This window comes from Denticeps clupeoides, chromosome 19 (assembly GCF_900700375.1).
Source record: "Denticeps clupeoides chromosome 19, fDenClu1.1, whole genome shotgun sequence".
Classification (NCBI taxonomy): domain Eukaryota; kingdom Metazoa; phylum Chordata; class Actinopteri; order Clupeiformes; family Denticipitidae; genus Denticeps; species Denticeps clupeoides.
This window is the reverse complement of record NC_041725.1, coordinates 1,767,492-1,787,939: the sequence shown is the minus strand read 5'-3', so window position 1 is coordinate 1,787,939 and position 20,448 is coordinate 1,767,492. Positions and strand designations below refer to the sequence as shown.

General features: G+C 41.7%; 1 protein-coding gene across 6 annotated transcripts in view; it reads right to left on the bottom strand.

Annotated features, from left to right (window-relative positions):
* Positions 1-1,038: 1,038 nt before the first annotated feature.
* arap1 (ArfGAP with RhoGAP domain, ankyrin repeat and PH domain 1) overlaps positions 1,039-20,448 on the bottom strand; it is a 40,489-nt gene continuing 21,079 nt past the window's right edge. For 3 of the 6 annotated variants that reach the window (XM_028961794.1, XM_028961796.1, XM_028961800.1), the window contains 21 exons: positions 15,657-15,831; positions 15,296-15,430; positions 13,069-13,204; positions 12,824-12,926; positions 10,095-10,290; positions 9,920-9,962; positions 9,300-9,460; positions 8,734-8,946; positions 8,355-8,460; positions 7,208-7,355; positions 6,749-6,835; positions 6,561-6,635; positions 6,366-6,483; positions 6,073-6,186; positions 5,838-5,971; positions 5,653-5,735; positions 4,524-4,583; positions 4,219-4,282; positions 3,973-4,131; positions 2,866-2,901; positions 1,039-2,023 (listed from right to left, as the gene is read on the bottom strand). In XM_028961794.1, coding sequence (XP_028817627.1) covers positions 2,884-2,901; positions 3,973-4,131; positions 4,219-4,282; positions 4,524-4,583; positions 5,653-5,735; positions 5,838-5,971; positions 6,073-6,186; positions 6,366-6,483; positions 6,561-6,635; positions 6,749-6,835; positions 7,208-7,355; positions 8,355-8,460; positions 8,734-8,946; positions 9,300-9,460; positions 9,920-9,962; positions 10,095-10,290; positions 12,824-12,926; positions 13,069-13,204; positions 15,296-15,430; positions 15,657-15,831 — 2,328 coding nt within the window. In that variant the 3' untranslated portion in view covers positions 1,039-2,023; positions 2,866-2,883. The remainder of the gene's footprint in view (positions 2,024-2,865; positions 2,902-3,972; positions 4,132-4,218; positions 4,283-4,523; positions 4,584-5,652; positions 5,736-5,837; positions 5,972-6,072; positions 6,187-6,365; positions 6,484-6,560; positions 6,636-6,748; positions 6,836-7,207; positions 7,356-8,354; positions 8,461-8,733; positions 8,947-9,299; positions 9,461-9,919; positions 9,963-10,094; positions 10,291-12,823; positions 12,927-13,068; positions 13,205-15,295; positions 15,431-15,656; positions 15,832-20,448) is intronic. The other 3 variants (XM_028961795.1, XM_028961797.1, XM_028961798.1) reach the window with 3 other exon arrangements.

Genomic DNA, 20,448 nt, shown 5'->3' with positions numbered 1-20,448 from the left:
CCAACTGAGCCAAGCCATATGTCAAACGTATGCTTAAACGTGTCATCGCAAGTTCTAAGAAACCAATTTTTTTCAAACTTTTAATGTTTTGGTCACGGTTTGTGGCCGTCCTGTAGTCCCCTTCCTGTCTCCTTTTTTCCTTGTTTTCCAGATTTCCTCAACCCCTGTTGGGGGTAGCAACACATCCAATATGTCAGATTGTGTGTCTCGGGGAGGCCTTTGGCCTCACCTCGACTCCTGTGTCTCTAGCTTTTACGGCTGGTCACAGGGAGCTGAAAACTTTGTAAGGATGGACATCACGGGAGCATGCTTTTTGTCTTGCATAACAGATGTCTGCAGGGGGAGGTGTGACATTCCTGTGTCGATGATTGTGCGTGAAGATTCGGCACCTCTGTTTTACATGCCTTTTGTCTGACGGCAACGTGTGAAGTGTCAGCCGTCAGGACCGCCCACCCTCTTTGTTTTCCCCAAATTGGAGGCACCGGGGGCATGACATCAGAAACAACCTACCAAACCTACAACCTACCAAAACAAACAATATGTCATCTTGTGCGGAGATGATTCTCTCTGTTGTTTCTGTACGTTTCACGGTCTTTGCGTGGCAGCCTTGAATGTAAGACATGTCCTTTTTTGCCATTCCTAGCACAATAGTAAATGGTCTGTCATTCGGACAGGCCCAAATAAGACAGTAATTGCTTTTTTTTTTTACTTTTATATTGATGTATTTACCAGACCCCCTTATCTAGATCGACTTGTCCCTTGCTCAGGGACACAATGGTACACAAAGTGGTCGTTGAACCTGGGTCTTTGTGGTCTTCAGGTTCAAAGGAGAGTGTGTTACTCACTAGGCTACTAATCACCCTGAATAAGTTTTTTTGGAAGTTTAAACATCCACTCAGAAACGCCCCCTCCACTGTCTAAACTGCATTTGGACACTGAAGTGATATTTATTCATATAAAATATTATTTTACATATAATACTTATTGCCTATGAAAAAAGTGACTTATTGAGACCACAGAAAGAAAAAGGCAGGAGGATGATTTACATTTAGTTCATGTAATTACATGTATTACATCTTAATTTAACAGTATTAAAACCAATATGAGTGGAAATAATATAATTTCACTTATAATAATTTGTACAGGTACAAAGGAATCAATTCAACACAGTGATATTAAAAATACACAACAAAACATGCGCACATACCACATATTTTATACACATCAGAAATGCCTGATTCTACACTTAACTCTGGTAACTTAACATTAGTTTCCAAAAGTTTACATTTTTAAAATATTTATAAAAACAAACACACAATTGACTCAGGGCAACCTGCGACACATATTCTTGAGGAAGGCATTGTCTGTCATTCTAAATATAGAGGACATCTGTGTCATTCATAAATACAGCAATATAACCACAACCACCACCTCACCACAACCTCCAACACACACATACGCATACACACACACACACACACACACACACACACACAAACTCACTCACCACAATTCATAGAACCTAAACTTAACTGAACAGAGTAAATGGAGTAATTGTGTGTAGGCCTGCACACTTATTTAAGGATTACGGGTGTGTAGTAGGCCAGTGGAAATCTCCACCCATCCCAGGCTCAGTTAAAAGCGTACTTCCAGCACCAAATCCATACAAAGTAAAGAGGGAGCATTAGAATTATCTAGAAGTTATTCACTTGTGCCAAAAAATCACACAGACTTCATAAAGTTCATGATTTATATGTGACAGCAAATGTGGAAGATTAAAAAAAAACTGTAAAATCTTTAGACACAGAGACTAGAAATACTTTTTCAAACGTTGTCATAAAATTGTCATCGCTAGAAGTATTTGATGACACAGCAACAGTCCAGCTAACATCCGTCTCGGCAGTCACTGCTCTCTTCTCTTTGAGTCAGGCTATAGTTCCTTTGAGTGTGTGTATGATGTATTGTGGGTGGTCCTTTCCTGGTGGGGGGTGGGATCATAGATTGATTGGCACAGGAATCAAACCTAAATTATATAATTCAGGTCAGTCAGACAAAGCTTCTAACCAGACTGCAGCTCATTTATATAAACATATACAACACCATTTGATTTGTTGGAAGAAGGAAAAAGACCCTTGTGAGAAGGTCCTGCTTTGTAAGGGAAAGTGAAAAAGTTAAAGTGATGGTGCTCACAACATTTAACCATCACCTTAGTCAGCACTGGGCAGCCATGAAAGGCGCCCAGGGAGCAGTGTTGGGACGGTGCTTTGCTCAGTGTCACCTTTGCTGCTTGGGGTTTGAACCGTAAACCTTACAATTACGGGACCATTTCCTTAGTCACTAGGAACTCCAAGGAAGTTGTGAACTGATTGCATGGTTATGGGTGCCCAAAGCTCATAGACACACATGGTGATAGCAAAGGATAGACCTAGATAGATCTAGTCTGATTCCTCACAAATTTACATTTACCGCATTTATCCAGAGCGTCTTACACTCAGTAGTGACAGGGACAGTCCCCCTGGAGACACATGAGTAGTGAGGACACAGTGGTAGTGAGAGCTGTTGAACCTGAGACTTGGTGGTCTTCTGGTTCATAGGCTACTACTACACCTACTGCTGGTCATAAAATTGAAGACTGGTCAGAGTGGCCATGCTAAACCCTAAAAATGACACTTTCAAGTCATATGGAGTCCATGCCTTGGATAGCACAAGGGGAATCTGCATAATATTAGGTCAGTGGTTTTAATGTTTATGCTGAAAAGTATATTTAAAGCAATTAATTTAAGCAAGTAAAAAATTAAGCAATTTCTTTCGGGATTAAAAAGGTTCTCTGATTTATACATTTTCGGTGAGTATAAGCCAATTTACCTGTTTGTTAAGCCGACATCATACGTTTCTGAAGAGCTGTGAGAGATTGAGCACAAAGTTATGAACGTATGAATGGTTTATTAACATATACAAACAACAACAACACAGTCATGTGTGAGTTTCTCATTGAGTTTTGTGCCAGGTCTTGCTCCATTTATACCTCACTTCCATTTGCCTACCATCTAAAAGCCTGTTCTGTCTGGAGGTGTGTGTGACAGTGTTGACACCGTAATGAACATATGACAAGACAAGATACATCTTTTAAATTTGGAATTTGCAAGGCTTCTCCTATTTCATGTCCTTTACTAATGGTCAATAATTTTGATGTTTATCCAGAGAAAAGTCAATTAAGCATGTATTTAAACACGGCAGTACTCAACTCACCCTTCACTTCTGGACATTTTACGAATTCATTCTGATGAGTGTTGAGTGAATTGGTGAAATCAAACAAGATGCAGACCCTGATTCTGATAGCTAAAGTGTGTCTCCAGAGAACTAGGCATGCAGAACTATCATTCAGAGAAGATACAAGTGAATGGTGCAATGGATCATGTGTGGCGCTTCTAAAACGAAAAAGCAACGCTGCAATTAAATCAGTGATCATCAAGTGTTCCTGTCCCTTGCTCCTGTGGACTCTGTTTGGCTTCAAATAACAAGGTCGGCATCCAGACAGAGTCCTTAGGAACCGGGCTAGGAAACTCAAATCAAGGGAGGACCTGGCTCAGACTGTGTTTGATCCCTGTTTCTGGCAAACTCAGCCTGAGACAGGGAGACAACAGACAGAAAATCTGAAGGCAGGTCTAAAAGGGACGGGGATGCTCTGTCCTGGTCCAGAGATGGCATTAAATAGTTTTAATACTCTTCCAACCAAAACTGAACTTGATCTAGACAGGACAGGAGCATCCCCGCACCCCAGAGGCTCAGTTCCCATCTGGGTACAGCATTTTTAGGAAATCCGATGTGCCAATAACGGTAGCATTTTAAGTAGGATGCCGACATAGATCAGGAAAATGAATGGATTTAGTTTTAAAGAGGTGGATGGAACTGGCTGAGCCTCTGTACATGTAGCTGACTGATTTGACCCGGTGATTGGTTAACTACACTCACAGCAAGCGGATCGGCGGTGAAAGCAGCCACACTGTTCCTCATCTCATTTTCACTGCCACGGAGGGGAATGAGGGAGACGTTACCCAGGCGGGGGTCTGCCATCACCGAGCGACTCACACGCATCCGACAGCCCTCTGCAGGCCACAGACTGCCCTCGTGCTGAAACAAAGCAGGCGTTAACCTACACCAGTAAGGAGGCGGCGGCAGAAAATTCAGCCAAGACTGTGGTGATGAGTCTGTATGTACCTGGATGCTCAAAAACGTGGCAAACCACTCTCTCATCTCATTCTGAGTATCACAGCACAGGTACCTGCACACACAGAGCACACAAATATCAAGGATGTAAGAAGATATTCATAGTAGTACCATTTTAAATAAACATTATTTTACAACTGGCGATCATGAAAGTGTAAATGAAATATTTGTAAAAGTTGACAGGAGGAGCCCTGTATTACCAATAGATCAGAAGAGGTGTGGTCACAATCTGTCCCTATCAACAATCAGGAAATGTGAAATATATCTACCAGTAACTGTGACACATGCATACTTACCAATGCTGCCGATCACTCTTTTCCTGTTTGTCACTCTCATAGTAAACGGTTAAACCCCAACTGCAGAAAGACAGAAAATGCTGAATAATCTGCAGAGTACAACGTTTGGATGCAAAATATCATCAACTGATAATGAATGACCACTTTACTATGAGTAGAATCTATGAAGCTAATGTAAGAAGACAAGATGATACTATATTATAATGGGGAAAAAAAAAAAAAGTCCTCAAGACCAGGGTCAGGCTTCAAATATACAGTATTATGTGGAAGTTCATTTCATGGCACTATATAAGAAGTAGGGATGATTGCTATGTCAGATTCACTAGCTGGCCAATAAGAATATATGAATTACAGCATGAGTCCTATCTGCAGTTTGGTAGCGCACACACGATCCCAGAATAACTAACACAGGTTGAGTATCTGACGTCTAATAAATGACCCATGTATGAAAGGTAAAATAGTCTCAAGGTTAAGAGTTGGTCGAAAAAGTTATGCATGTTGACATTTTGTTAATTGCCTATATCGATAGAATGGGGCAGTGGTGGCCTAGTGGTTAAGGAAGCGGCCCAGTAATCAGAAGGTTGCTGGTTCGAGTCCCGATCCACCAAGGTGCCACTGAGCAAAGCACTGTCCCCACACACTGCTCCCCGGACACCTTTCATGGCTGTCCACTGCTCACCAAGGGTGACTGGTTAAAAGCAGAGGACACATTTCACTGTGTGCACCGTGTGCTGTGTATCATAATGACAGTCACAATCACAGAAAAACAGTACCATGGATTAAATCATGTACCAACATAGATGACCTTGAGGGATGGTCTGTGAAAATATGGGCAGCAGGAGAGGTATTGTGGAGGTAATATATATTTCATATGTGAAATGAAGATAATAATGTGAAAGTGAATATGGAAAGTGAAATACTGCAGCACAGCACACGATGAAACAACATCGCCCTTGATGAGCAGTGTGCAGCCATGACAGGTGCCCAGGGAGCAGCGTCAACCAGCAACCTTCCGATTATGGCTCTGCATCTTTAACCACTAGGTCACCACTGCCACCACTGCCTGCCAAATAATGTTCTAGCTGTAGGTACCAAGTGGTTTTAGTATAGTCCTAGGTGCAGAACTCACCAGGTTGGGGGCCGGTGCTTCTTCTTGATGCCCAGGTACACCTTCAGACACCTGACTGGCCACTCCTTCTCGGAACGATTACTCTTAATACAAGCAACATAGGGAGAAAGCGAAATAAATACGTAATGATTTGTATTTTCCTGAGAACCAGCAATAATACATTGCCCAAAAATACACAGCTTTACCCGTATATCTTTGTACATTCGTAGTGAGGTGCTGGTAAGGATGAAGTATCTCTCATTGAAGCTGCCCAAACCCAGCAAGCTGCGTTCCTCACGAAATCTCACCACGCCATGCTTTGTTACTTCTACCTTACTAGCTGCAAAACACAAGCACATGCCAAAGCCTCAAACATGTCCATTCAAATAAAACATGATCACCTGGTCATTTGATCAGGGCAATCAAATATATTTGTCTTACCCAGGTAGACCAACATGGCCTCCATAGAGTAGTGCTTCTTGACCAGCAAATAGCTGTCTGTGCCCAGAGAGTGGAAGATGGGCAGGACCTTCTCATTATAGTGCAGAGGCCTTTCTACAGAGGAAAAATGGAGAAAAAGGAGGATGGGAGGAGTCAGCCTCTATGTGCTCATGTATGTGTTGAATACAGAACCATAAGGAAAGTCAGCAAAATTACTGCACATACAGGACAGGCCACATGTTCAATTAAGAAGTGTGTGGACCTTTTACACAATTTTTTTTGTCTATGCCAACCTGTCTCCTCTTTCTCATTCACTTCAAAGCAGCACCAGTAATCTTTCTCTCGGACTCGGATTTTCCTGCGGTCCAGAATCTCACACGTCAGCTCACTGGCAGTCATCGCACCTGGAACCTAAGAGATTCAAGTTCACACATGAACATGTCTGGTTAGGACTTGTTCATATTCTATACTAAGTGGTTCAAAGATACCTTCACATGTTGCTCAGCTGACTCCTTCTTCTCTTCCAGATATACAGTGCAGATAAAGTCTCCCGCAGGCTCTGCCTAAATGACAAAACAAAAACATCTTCATCTCTCACTCCTTTCATCATCCTCGCTGTACAAATCAGCTACTCTGAACTAAAAAGAGCTTGGCAAAAATGCACACCCATGCTTACCCCAGAATTTTTCTGGCTCATCTTGTCTCGAACCTTGATGATTATGCTGATTTCATCCTTTTGCTTCTTCAGCTGTTCTTCATTCACCTGCTCATGAGGATATTATTTAATACATGCATTACCAATGCGTAACCAGTGCAGTGTAACAATACCAAGATTTACCCCCGGAATCAATATCAAGCATTTAAATACTTCTATCGATGGTTTGTTATGCTGCAGTATTTCATGTAAAAACTGTTTTGTTTTCACACAAGCTGAGCTCCAGAACTTTCTGTGCTCACAGGATTCAGGAATCTATCCCCAGAGGGGATATCTGCCCATTGTTGATATCTTACATGGACTTTGTAAAATTGGGAAGAACACATTCTTTTAAGCTCTCTGCTTAAGTGGTTTGACTTCTTTTTGTTACGGGTGAAACACACAAACTCTAATGGTCACAAGTCACATGTTGGAACTCACATTAAAGATAGCAATGTAGTGCTGAATGAGGTCTTCTACCACACGTCCAGCATTGTAGTCTTTCCCATCTGTCTGGAAGAGCGTGGGTCCGAACACAATGGCCAGATTATGGAGATTCATCTGGTTTGCATCTGAATAGCACTGCACACTGTGGTAAAAATTACAGCAACAGATATACATAGTGAAATGACACAAAATATCTACACCAACACCTGAATCTGTCCCTCTCCCACCTGCACAATAAGGACATGAATGCCGCTCATAGACTCGATTGAGAAGCTGAGCCTGCTGGGCCTGAACACCTCCCTCTGCAACTGGATCTTGGACTTCCTGAGTGAGAGACCTCAGTCTGTCCGGATCGGGAACAGCATCTCCAGCTCCACCCTGCTGACCCGCGACTGTGCAGCGATGCACAGCTCCAACCACACCATAAAGTTCGCCGATGACACAACCGTGGTGGGTCTTATCAACAAGAACGATGAGTCAGTGTACAGAGAAGAGGTGCAACGACTGGCGGACTGGTGTAAGGTCAACAATCTATCTCTGAATGTACACAAACAGAAAAGAGGATTGTTGACTTCAGAAGACAATCAAGGGACCACTCTCCACTGAACAGCTAAGGATCTTGTGTGGAGATTGTCAAGAAGACAAAGTCCCTTGGTGTTCATCGGTGTTCACCTGTCCTGGAATCTCAACACCAGCTCAACAGCCAACAAAAAAACCACCAGCATTGTGAAGAACTCTACACACTCCTCACATGCACTCATCACCTCCTACCATCCGGAAAAAAGGTACCTAAGCATTTGGGCCCTCAGACTATGCAACAACTTCATTCCACAGGCTGAACACACACACACACATAGCCTATGTTATATTGAGTAAATATGATGTGTTTTTGCACTGTTCCACTTGCACAGCAGTACTTGCGCTATTTTTTACTAGTTCAACTTCAACCATAAATGAACATATCACCGTCACTCACCCTCACAATTTATTCCTAAGCAGGAAAAGAGTGCATCCTGGAAGACTGGGCTGACATTATGATTCGGCATTATACACACACATCAGTTTATATGGTGTGTTTGCAGTATATCTGATACACCCATAGTGGTATTTAGCCTTGTCTGTGTGTGTGTCTGTGTCTCACCAATACAGATGGTTGATCAGTGCCCTCAGAGTTGCCTTGTTAACTGTAGGAAGTCTGTTAAAAAGCTGCTGGTACCGAGCTACTTTACTAAAGTCATCCTTGAGCTCTGAAAGACAAAAAGACAAAGAGAATTCTCTTTTATTTGTTCATTTGACTTGCACTAATAAAATAAATGATGACGTATTCAGCATTTCTCAGCACATCTTCACACCCAACACTGGAGCAGGCAAATAATCTCATTCATTTCTACAATGTAAAACAACTACTGTGATATCTCATTTATGTGCGTGTTCTTGTAATGTGAAATAATATGATCAGTTGCATTGCATCTCTATATATATTTTGTACATTTCATCAAGTACTGTGAGTAATATTGTACCTGGACCACTCAACCACTCCTGTGCTGCCTCACTGGTGAACAGGCCATCCTGGACGTCTCTGAAGAACCTCTTGAGGACATTGGCAACATCATCCACCAGGTGGTCCCCCTCCTTCAGCCACACGCTTCGTGCATCACGCCGGAAATCAACCAGGAGTGCAGAGATCCGGCTGTTTACACCACTCTTGCGGTAAATACCATCTGATATCAGACCTACATACATTCAAGAAATTTCACACTGTGGTTGTAGTTTTAGTTATGTCATGACATATTTAAAGGTTTTTATTTTTATACATCAGCCAAGCATGGCCTGGATGTCAATGTGAGCTGCTTTCTTGAGGGTGGGCCTTAAACCAGTCACCCTGGCCAGGGACATATGTACAGTGTAAATATCACTTACAGTTACTCTACTTACGTTTATGGTCATTCATTATGTTATGTGTCCTTTAGTTAAAATTTGTCTGAATTAATAAACCTCAGTAAACACAAGGGGGCGATATATAATAACAATACCCAGACAATTTATATGGGCGTATTTAGGTGTGCGTGTGTGTGTATGTACTAACCCCACTGTGTGATGTGTTTAATACAGTGATCCACTATAACAGGGATGTCTGTGTCAGTCAGCTGTTGTTCACTCAGCGAGTCTCCTGAACTGCCAGCCCTCTGGATGGCTCCAGTCCAGCCCAAAAAATCCAACTTCCTCTCGCCCTCAATGTATAATGACCTGAAAGAGACAATGATATATGCAGAATTATACATACTTTAATTTACTGTACCATAAAAAGCATTCTATTACAGACTCATCTAGGTTATCCCCACTAGCAAATTTAATTGTACGTCACAGCTGTGTGTGATATTGAAGGTCTGAATGATAGTACAACTTTTCATGTAGCCAATACTGTGAAGACAGAATCAATGTACTGTGTTTTCTTGTTCCAGTTAGGATTCTTGCAGAAGAATTGGTACTGGCAAAATTACACATAAAAAGATCAAACTACTGTATAAAGTCAGTTTAAGGTCAGTAAAAAATCTAAGCAGAATAGAGCATATTAGCTCCTAAAGATAGAATAAAAATAATAGCAATTGGCAAATTCAACTCACAGAAATAAATAGTAAAATGAAGATGTGCAATTCCGATCTGTTGTGATTATAGCAGGTAGTATGTGGCTGTATGTGAACTCACCTGCCCCTCTCCACCAAGACGAGCACATTATCCGACTGTGTTGCTGTGTACACAGAAACACACACACACACCATAAACAGTAGTGCAAGGTAAAATGATTTACTTCATCTAATCAGGACAACATTGTACAAACTACATGTCCCTTATTATCGATTTCCAAAAGTCTCCGACTCACAGAGCTCCTGCAGCTTGCGCAGATGGATGGTCTCTTCTGAATGTCCATTTTCCAGGCAGATGTGTAGGGTGGAGCCAGCCAGGCAAAACCAGCCATTCTGCGGCGTTTCCAGACTCAGGCTGTCCTTGGAGTGCAGACGACCGATTCGTTCAAAGTCCTGCTGGAGTAGGCTTTCAGCATATGCAGGGATAAATGACTGCAGACCAAGACAGAGAGAGATTTTTTTTATTAAAAGGTTGCAGTAGAGGAGGATCTTGTTGTTCATTACAGTATTTCACCCCATCCAAGGTACTGTCGGCATCATCTTCAACTTTTATCACCTCACTTCACAAACACCACAAACAGGGAGAAGTTTAAGATGCCAGTGCATGCCTGAGACATTTGCTCCTCAAACCTCTCCATCCACATACATTTCCATACACACACACACACACACACACTATATTCATATATTCTAACTTGTCCTTGGTTGTCCCTCCATTCTATTGTAGTTTCCTGAAGGCTTTGTAAAATGAGGGACGAATGCAGGAGGGAATCAGGAAGCAGTTAATCTTGGATGGGATTTATAGTAATGTTTGTAGGGAGGAACAGGAACTGTGGGTGCAGAATAGACTTGAATGCAATGTGCCACCTTTAGTGGGACATGTGATATGCCGATGACACGATCAGGGTTTCGGTTCAACTGGCAGCAGCAAATAAAGGTTATCCAGTGTAGCCAAGGTCTAGGCCTAAATCAACGGTGAGCAATGCTGAAGAAAACATGCCACTGTGGCCCGCACCATGACATGCTGGCAGGTTACAAGAGAACCAGATCAGCAGGATGCTGGCAGATACAGGCACAAGTTCACACACAGACAGCTTAAAATACAAACCAGTCTGGTGAGGATATAACTTGAACTATGCAAAAATTGTTCCAGGAAAACACACACAAATACTTACATACCTACATACAAGAAGCGAAAATACAGCAAGGCTTCCAAGAAAGAGAATCAAGAGAATTCTTTAAGGAAAGCATTTACAGTTAAATCCAGAGCAGAGATTTGTCCAGGAACAGTACGTGTCCTGTAGCTAGATGTCTCAGAGATACAAAACAAAAGAAAAAAACAGGATAATGGGAAACCAGCTAGCAGGAGCGATACCAGGATGCAAGAGTCCTGATAGCACAAAATACGAGAGTCTTTTATTCTAGCAGTCAGAGGAAACCCTGATCTCAAGATACTTCTGTGAAATGTCACATGCACTGGATAACAATCCGACTTTCAAATTAATCCTTTCACACATTAGTGATTCATTCACAAGTCAGGCACTCGATCACCGATTATTACTGTTTCTGAGTGTGCCACACTGACAGAAATGTCAATACTTTCATTCATAATCAGTACAAACTAGGGCTGCACGATTTGGGGAAAAAGACCTATTGCGATTATTGAGATCAATATTGCGATATGCGATTGCGATATGATAAAGGACACTTGCTTGTATTTCAATGAAAAGTCGCATACTAATAGTGAAATGTTTAATTTCAAAGTGAAACATACAAACTACTTATAACAACCTGAAATGCCCTGTGCTTTCAAAATATAATATTCTACAAAATTAAATAAATCACAAAAAACTATTTTACATTACTGTCGAACGACAAACCCTGGTAAGGCTAAACAAATGTTTTGATTATGTTTGGCCATTATAAAATCCCGTATTATGTTTAACCAAAACGTTGTTTGGAGGCTGACTTGAATACAGGGATGCATAGCTTTGCTATCTTAGCTAAGGTTAAGATTGGTAAACTGAGGTGAATTTGTTTAGGAAACCTTCAAAGTTTGAGAAAAGTTAACTAAACAGCTAAGAACAGTCTAAATAGTTAATGTCTAAGTTTAGCCAAAACGTTGTTTGGAGGCTGACTTGAACACAGGAATGCATAGCTTCGCTAGCTTAGCTAAGGTTAAGACTTATAAAACAGGATTTTATAATGGCCAAATATATTCAAAAAAATTGTCCAGCCTTACCTATGAAATGTAATCCCCGGGATCTGGATTGGAGCGTACAGCGGTTTGTACAGCCCCAAGCAGCACAAGAGTGAGGCATTTTTATGCACTTCTCTCCATAGACATGTATATGCTTCACGCCACAGCAGAACCTCTCGCAATATGGCGGCGACGTTGACTACGATGCAGCGCGTCATGCGGCGTCTATCCATATGTCTCCGAACCGAAAGTCATGTGAACAAATACGTCACATCCGACTGAATTGAGACTTCAGTCAGCGCGCAAACTTTAAGAGAATGGATCGGATATGTTGCCGATCCAATCCGTGTACTAATCATTTAAATCGCAGCTTTTTGCGTTCATGTAATCGCACAGACTGACATCGCGATTACGATTGCGATTAGATTAATCGTGCAGCACTAAGTACAACCTAAATACATATGATCCCACACCAAGCCAGAGCCCATGTTCAAACTCGCTCAACCACAACGCTAACTGCTGCACCACTTTGAGTACCATCGAACCAGTCCACTCTCGTTTCTTCTCTAGTTCTAGATTCTATCTAATTTTTGCCTAATTCACCGTGCAATTGATAGCTGATCCTGCTCGTTTCTGACTAATGAAAAAAAAAACTTCACATTTTATTGAATATAATAAATGCGTCTCTCAAACATTTCAGACCAAGTCAGGTCATTTATTTATTACAGTAGCCATCACAACAGCGAAAATATTGAGTATAGATACCTTGGCAATGGATTTGACCCATTCTCGGAGAGTATCTGGGTTGTCAGTGCCAAACAGGTAAAGACGCTCTGAATCCGAATAGAGTTCAAATGTATGGTCATACCTGAGAAAGGCAGGAGATAGGTAGGATTTAGACACTCATGTTGGGGAGGAATAAATACAGATTGCAGTGGCTGGTAAGACACTACTAGGTTGCGGTGGTGTGCTAAAGGTCAGAGGTCATTATGACTGAAGAGATACTCTACCCGTGTTTGAGTGGTGGATCAACAGCCAAGCAGACAATTTCCTTCATCTTCAGCGCCCCGTTGGGAGTTGAGCTTTTATCACTTTCATAATAATTAAATATCCCGTCGTTCAGTGTACACCAGCGCCGGCTGAACTCTGAGGAGGACACGAAAGGGAAACGGAGCAAGTCAGCAGCACTGACAACAAATATAGCACATGAAGGAAGTTGTGAGAGCTCAATTCAGCAACTTACTTTGCAAATAAACAAGGCTTTGCAAGTTTTATCTATGCATCTGTGTGAAACCAGAGGTCAGAAATAGCACCATCTTATGAAGATGTAGCTCATGAGGTGTACGGCACATCAGGTTTGTGCATAAAAAAAAGTCAGCAGATCATATGCAACTATATTTATTTCTTAACACAAACAGAATGTCTCAGTGGGCTTTGGCAGACCCTACAAGAAACTTTACGAAGGAGTGAGACAGAAAGGGACGGTGCAGAGTAGGTGTCAAGGTATGACCAGTGTATAATGTGTGTTGATGTTGACAGTGTCTGAGCTCTGAAGCAGGGAAGTTTTGTAGCGAGAATTTCAAAATGAGAATTTATTCAAGTGAAAATGAAACACTGCAGCACAGAACTCTGCTTTTAACCATTGCCCTTTATGAGCAGTGGGTAGCCATGACAGGCGCCCGGGGAGTGGTGTGCGGGGACGGTACTTTGCTCAGTGGCACCTTGGCTGTTTGGGATTTGAACTGGCAACCTTGCGATTACGGGTCCTCTCCCTTACCCACTAGGCCAACACTGCCCCACTGTTCATTCTCAGTACCAGTAAGGGCCCGGAGTCTTGCCAGGATAATTCTGGTGTGTAAAGCAGTATACTGTTAGCAAGTCGCACAAACCATTTTTAGTTTGTGTGTTAATAGCACAACTTTACACCCTAGCCAATACAGTGAAGACAGAATCAAAGTAATGTTTTTTCTTGTTCCAGTTAGGATTCTTGCAGACGCATTTTGAACTCATTAGTGTTTACTTAGAGATGATGCCAGGCAAGTATCAGTTTTTCTGCATCATGCAGATTCCTTCTTAACTTTGAAATATTGCGAAAGTGAAACAAAACAGTCTGACAAAAAATGGCTTTAGAACAAAGTAACATTTATGAAATGTCATAAATGTTATGCCACCTGTCCAATAAGCGTGTTCACTGGTAAATACACTACGGTCAACTACAACAGCAACTTTTCCAGAAAGTGGTAGGGCATGTAAATCACACAGCAGAATCATGATTGTGGCCTTCAGGTTACCTGAAGAACAGTGTGTAGTGAGTTTCATGGAATGGATTTCAACAGCCACACAGCTATCTCCAAGCAAAGTGGAGACATGTTCTCTGGAGTGACTGATCGTACTTCTGTACCTTTACGTTGGGCAGGAGAAAGGTACCAAATGTGAAGTTTGGAAGAGCCTCCAAGTTCCAGCAAGATACTAAAGCATACTGAGACATTTTAGATTTAGATGTCATTCTGTGGGAGGCATCCAACTATTTGCCAATATAGTGAATTAAAAATACATTTGAGCTGTCTGTCGCATTTTCTCTATTAAACATAATTTAAGTAAATGACTTATATGCTAAATACATTTAAATCACATGTTTGTTTGCTTGCACAACCTCCACTAAAATCACATTTATGTTAAAGATGAATAGTGATATGAAGACAGAATTCTGGGTTTTTGTGTTTTTGAAAAGTATGTGGATACAGATAAAATAGAGTAGTACCACCAGAAATTGTGGAGGTTGTATAGCCAATATTGTCGATATTTCAATAGTCACAAAGAAGGAAAAGAGGCTTTACATTACAGAAATCTGTATGATGTCACTTGGGCACAGGGACAGAAAAGGTGGGAAGAGACTTGGCAAGAATTAAATGTTACTTGGATGATAGTGAGGGAGAAACTATGCCCTGTGTAAGGTGGTCTCACAGTTAGGTACTGGTGGTATGAGCAGAAAATGCAAGTGGTAAAGAAAAGCAACCCTCGACGACCATTACTTCGCAGGTGGCTTGTTCTGGTCACTGCATTCCTAGATTTAGAATTTTATAGAAATATAAATGCTAAGTGACCTAATCTGCTGACAGTATGTAAAAACCATGTTGTGTTACTCGTACATAAGCATGGAAAAGATAACATGCTCTGACCATAAATATATGAAATCTTCAACACTAGCATTTTTCATTTGGTTGTATTCTGACCCACCTTCTTTAGCTTTTCTTTCTGTGATTAATCGAACCATGGAGGCCGTCTTGAACAGGAAGCCATTGTGTGTAATGGAGGGCGCCGCCATGTAATGCACTGTGTCCATGTGAACCCCGAATTGTGACCTTGGGATCTCTGCAGTTCAAAAAATTGATTAATATATAATGTGACACCACACAAAGACATACATTGATACTGTATTTATGGCAACTTTTGATCAAATGGCAGCTGTCAGTTTTTACCTTGGAATATCAGGAAAACCAGATCTTTGCTCACTGAACAAGCCACACAGGTCACAATGATCTTGCCTTATCCAAGATGTCTGGATTTCAGTAAACCAACATACACACATTAGACTGACCTGTATTGCGGTTCTGTGTGAGAAACTCCACCTGTAGGATCTGCTTGTGTTTCTGTGCCAGGGAGATGGGGGAAGGGTATTCGGGGTCACCAGTGAAACAGTTCACATCCGCCCCACAGAAGATCAGAGACAGCGTCTCCAACAGGTCATTAGACTGCACGTTCACACACAGTGCCTGCAGGATCAAAGGTCACACAGGGGATCTCAGTCATTTTTCAAATCAGTGAAAAGACATTTTTTTTGTTACTGTAGTACACAGCACAGCACATGGTGACACTCTTTATTTCCTCTTTATTTTATCCACACTGGAGATCAGTGTGTGGGGACGATGCTTTGATCAAGGGGACCCCCTGCATCCTTTTCGATTATCACTTTGCTTAGTTACCCGCTAGGCCACCAGTGCTCCCTAAAATAGGTATTTTCGCGGGACAGGACAACACGTGATTGGTCAGACTCGACTCAAACACCAGCCGCCCACAAATCACTGCAAAGACTAACATCAAGACAGACAGACAGTTGCAAAGTAATGACGTTTATTACTTGGTGCTCAGTGCAGATTCTTTTATTTTATTGTTTTATACCCGACAGCTATAGCAACACAGACGTCATTCTTGTTGGGCAGCTAAGTGGAACAGACCAGATCTGGGAGCGGTGTATAATATAGAGATATCATTAACTTAATAAGATTCTTCTGTAGAATATCACATTTGCAATGATGATAACACATGAGGCTGCAAGTTAAGTAATTTTCTGCTACATTTCTGTGATAACTGAGCAGCACAAGTAGTCCAGTCCACAACACCAGAGAGCTGGAGTATATCACATTTTTAGTGATAATGTATTTACACACAGTACTATATGCAAAATGGTTTGTGTCCGGCATATCCATATTTTGTGGGACAAAAATGCCATTGTGTATGTGTGAAGTTACAAGATCTCAACAACACAAATACATACACACAAAATGAAAATGCAACACTAACTAGACTGAGAATAAGCAGAAAGTACCAGCATGGCGTGCCAGTTCCACACCTGCGCTGGACAGTGACACAATGCAGCCGTTTGTTGGTCATGGTGCTGTGTGAGTCAACAGCACAGCTATTTAAGGCTTTAACATGAATCCTACATGACTCAAACCCTTGCATAAACCTGTGCAGATAATCTGGGTTAAGACCTCTGTTTGTCCCGCAGTGGAGATGAAAAGACTCTGACATGGACCATATTTCTCATGCATTATTTTACACAACAGCTCAACAGATTTATTTATCTGTTAACACTGCATTCCTTTAGAAAACTTCCTTCATCACATTCAGTTAGCATAAATATCCCTCTCATGAGAATAAATGTGAAACTCACATTTGAAAATCATAAAAAAAACGAATCCAGCAATAGAAAGGACATCAACTTGAACCACAGAAGATTCAAATAAATTCAAAAGTATTTAAAAAACCAGTTCTGTTTTCACATTCATGCAGTCACATTGTGGTGCCACATTCACAATAATATATTAGGTTTTCATGGTTATCATGGTTTTCTTGGATAAACGTAATAGTCACATTAAGAGTAAAAATCTTCATACCTAGTCAGCAGCGGTGTAGTATGGAGTCTAAATGGCATATCAGCATCCTTAACTACAATGATCACCAGTCACACCAGTACAAACTGAACTTCCATTCTTTATAACAATATAATCCTTTTCCAACAATATAAATACCAATCTAGGCCAAGACAGAGAGAGAGTGAACATGTGTGTGTGAAAAAAAAATACACAGTGAGTTTGTCATTTTGAGAATTAAGGAAAAATGTAAGGAGATGCAATGTAGCATGTAGGACAGACACAGGCTGTGTTGCACTAAAAACTTCCAGCTGTGGGCTGGAAAAACATTCCATTCAGCAGACTTCTCCCCATCCCACACTAATACACACAGATGGACGCATAAGCCATTCCTTCTGTTGGGTGTGGTCATAACCACAGGCTCTGCAATCTGCCTGCATGTTAATATCAACACTGACTACCCTGTTAACTAGTTCTAGCACAGGCATTTACATTTACAGCATTTATTAGATGCCCTTATCCAGAGCGACTTACAATCAGTAGTTACAGGGACAGTCCCCCCCTGGAGACATTTAGGGTTAAGTGTCTTGCTCAGGGACACAATGGTAGTAAGTGGGATTTGAACCTGGGTCTTCTGGTTCATAGGCGAGTGTGTTACCCACTAGGCTACTACCACCCGGAGGTTAGTTAGTTACTAGAAGTTAACTAATGAGGGTTTAAGACCTGCAACGTCTGCACTAATACTACATGCTCAGGCCTCTGAGCTGTAATATTACTAATAGAGGATATTTTAAGAATATCACCCGCTTCTTAAATTATCACAGTGCTGCATAACCTCATAAACATTCACAGACCAAAACAAGAGAGAATGCTGAAATTCCCTCTGGCTCCATGAGTTAAACACAGACTGTTTGTGTCTGTGGCCCAACAAACACCCTCTGTGCACTCTTACACACATTGTGTGGAAGCTATAATGACAAACACAAGGTTCATATTAATGCCAATACTCAGGCTTTCAACAAAAAAGGAAAACTCCACCAGCACCACCTATAACAGTAAAGCCAAAAAAAATGTCAAAAGAAGAAATAAGTGAAACCTGACTTGTCAATAAGTGTGTCTGTTCTGGATACGTCTGTAAATATTAATAATAAATCCTGGTCTGGCGCATCCTTATACAACATCCTCCTTTAGTGTGTTTTATGATGTTATAGGTTTGGTTAAAAAAAAAAAAAAAAAAAAAGACCTGCTTCGCTCATGTACAGTCAATGCTTCATCAGGGTGGAGCGATTGCAGCCATGGCGATAATGTACATTTCATCAGTGAATGGTGGAGAGTGACAGAGACGTAGTGACAGAGCGGTGACAAAGGTTCCTATTGAAAGAGGTATGTCCGTCAGCAACGGCTAACACCAGAAATGTGTGTGCTGTGATCACGGCCTCTCCCTCTTTATCTGTCCCCAGTCCCGCTTCCCATACAGCCAGTCTTAGGATATAACCGTGTCCCAGAAGGATCAGTTCTTGGAGTAAAGTCCATTCCATGCAACACACACACACACAAACACACTCGTGATCTAGGTGTGATCACCTAATTAAGTCCTTGTTGGCTCTGACACATTTCTTCATTAGTACTTTGCCAAAGCTGGTACAAAAAGTACAAAAGTCTGTTTGTTACAGACAAAACTGATAGCTGACACTATAAATTGCACACACACACAATTGCAAAAAAGAAGAAACATGGAGCCTCACCCATGAGTTGGAGCCTGTAACAGCTCATGTCCTTCCATTCAGCCTGTCTATGTTTGTGAGTAGCTAAACATGCAGAGACAGTGGGGAGGCGTGGGGGGCGGAGCTACAGCACATTCCTCTACCGCTCAGAAGGTGGTGATGTCATACTCAACGGACCACTGACCACAGACAGATGAAGTTCTGCTCTCTACTCGTACCAGAGGTGAGGTCATTACAAGAACCCGGAGAAAGTGGGTGGAGTCGGGCTGTGTACTGCGGGGGAGGGGGAGTGTAGTGTTTCTGTGAAAGGACTAGTAAACACGGGGGCAATAGAAGCAATAGAGCAATAGAACAAAGAAAGTTTTAGGAATTATAGACTGATGGCAGGTGTGTCTTTGTGGGGGTTAGTTGTGGGCAGCACTTCACTCTGTGCACACTAAAACACTCTCACACACACACACACACACAAGGCTAACTGACTCAAACTCACCCAGAGACCATTTGTGTGTAGAACTGGGGAAACTAGGTTATGAGGATAATGAGGTCTGGTCACACTGTGCGTCTACAGTAGCAACACACACTGCCAGCATGTCCCCGTGGCTTTAAGGCGGGCTATAAGGACGTGGCCCATGAAAAGATGTCTGCATCTATAGTAGGGGGTGCTGTGATATGTAATAACATATTACAGATTGCTGAAAATATTCAAAACACGCTTTAATCTGCTCATCATTTTGGAAACATGGCTTCAAGTGGCTGAACAGGGCTGGTTACAGACTCAAGGTATTATATTGGTTACATACTATGGTTCTTTCAAACTGTATGTCAAAAGGTTATTTCTAAGAACGCATTTGTCATAATAATCATCCCTCCCAGGGCTCTAGAATGCACATAAACATGTCTGTTTAGTCCTTGAGTGACATTGCAACCTTTAACCCTTTAAAAACAAGTCAGTGAGATTCGGTAAGGCAATCAGAGCTGCGGGCTGATGCTCTTTAAACTGGAAACCAGAAGCGGGACCTTGTTTTACCAAACAAAAGCAACGTTGCAAAAATGTTGCTTAACAACAGCAATTTCTAGTTTCCCTTCGAGTGTCAGCAGAATGTACGATCTGCTCTTCATCTCGAGGTTTGCGCAGAAGACATTGAAATTCACATCACTTCATTAAACGTCCCAATGCAGCTTGAAGGCTCTAGTTTAGTCCCAAAGGGTCTGTAGGTGTGGGAGGAATTAAATGGAAACGGAAGATAAACAGACACACTGAGGCAGTGGTGGCCTAGTGGCTAAGTAAGCAGACTCATAATCAGAAGATTTCGGGTTCAAATCCCGAAATGTCCCTTGATTAAGGTACCGTCCCCACACACTGCTCCCTGTGCACCTTTCATTTCTGGCAGTGGTGGTTAAATACAGAGGACACATTTCATCGTGTGCTGTGCAAAATACAAAAACAAATCAATCACTTTTACGTGGGCACTGGTTGTAGACCATCTGTCACCATTTAATATTTCAGGCAGAA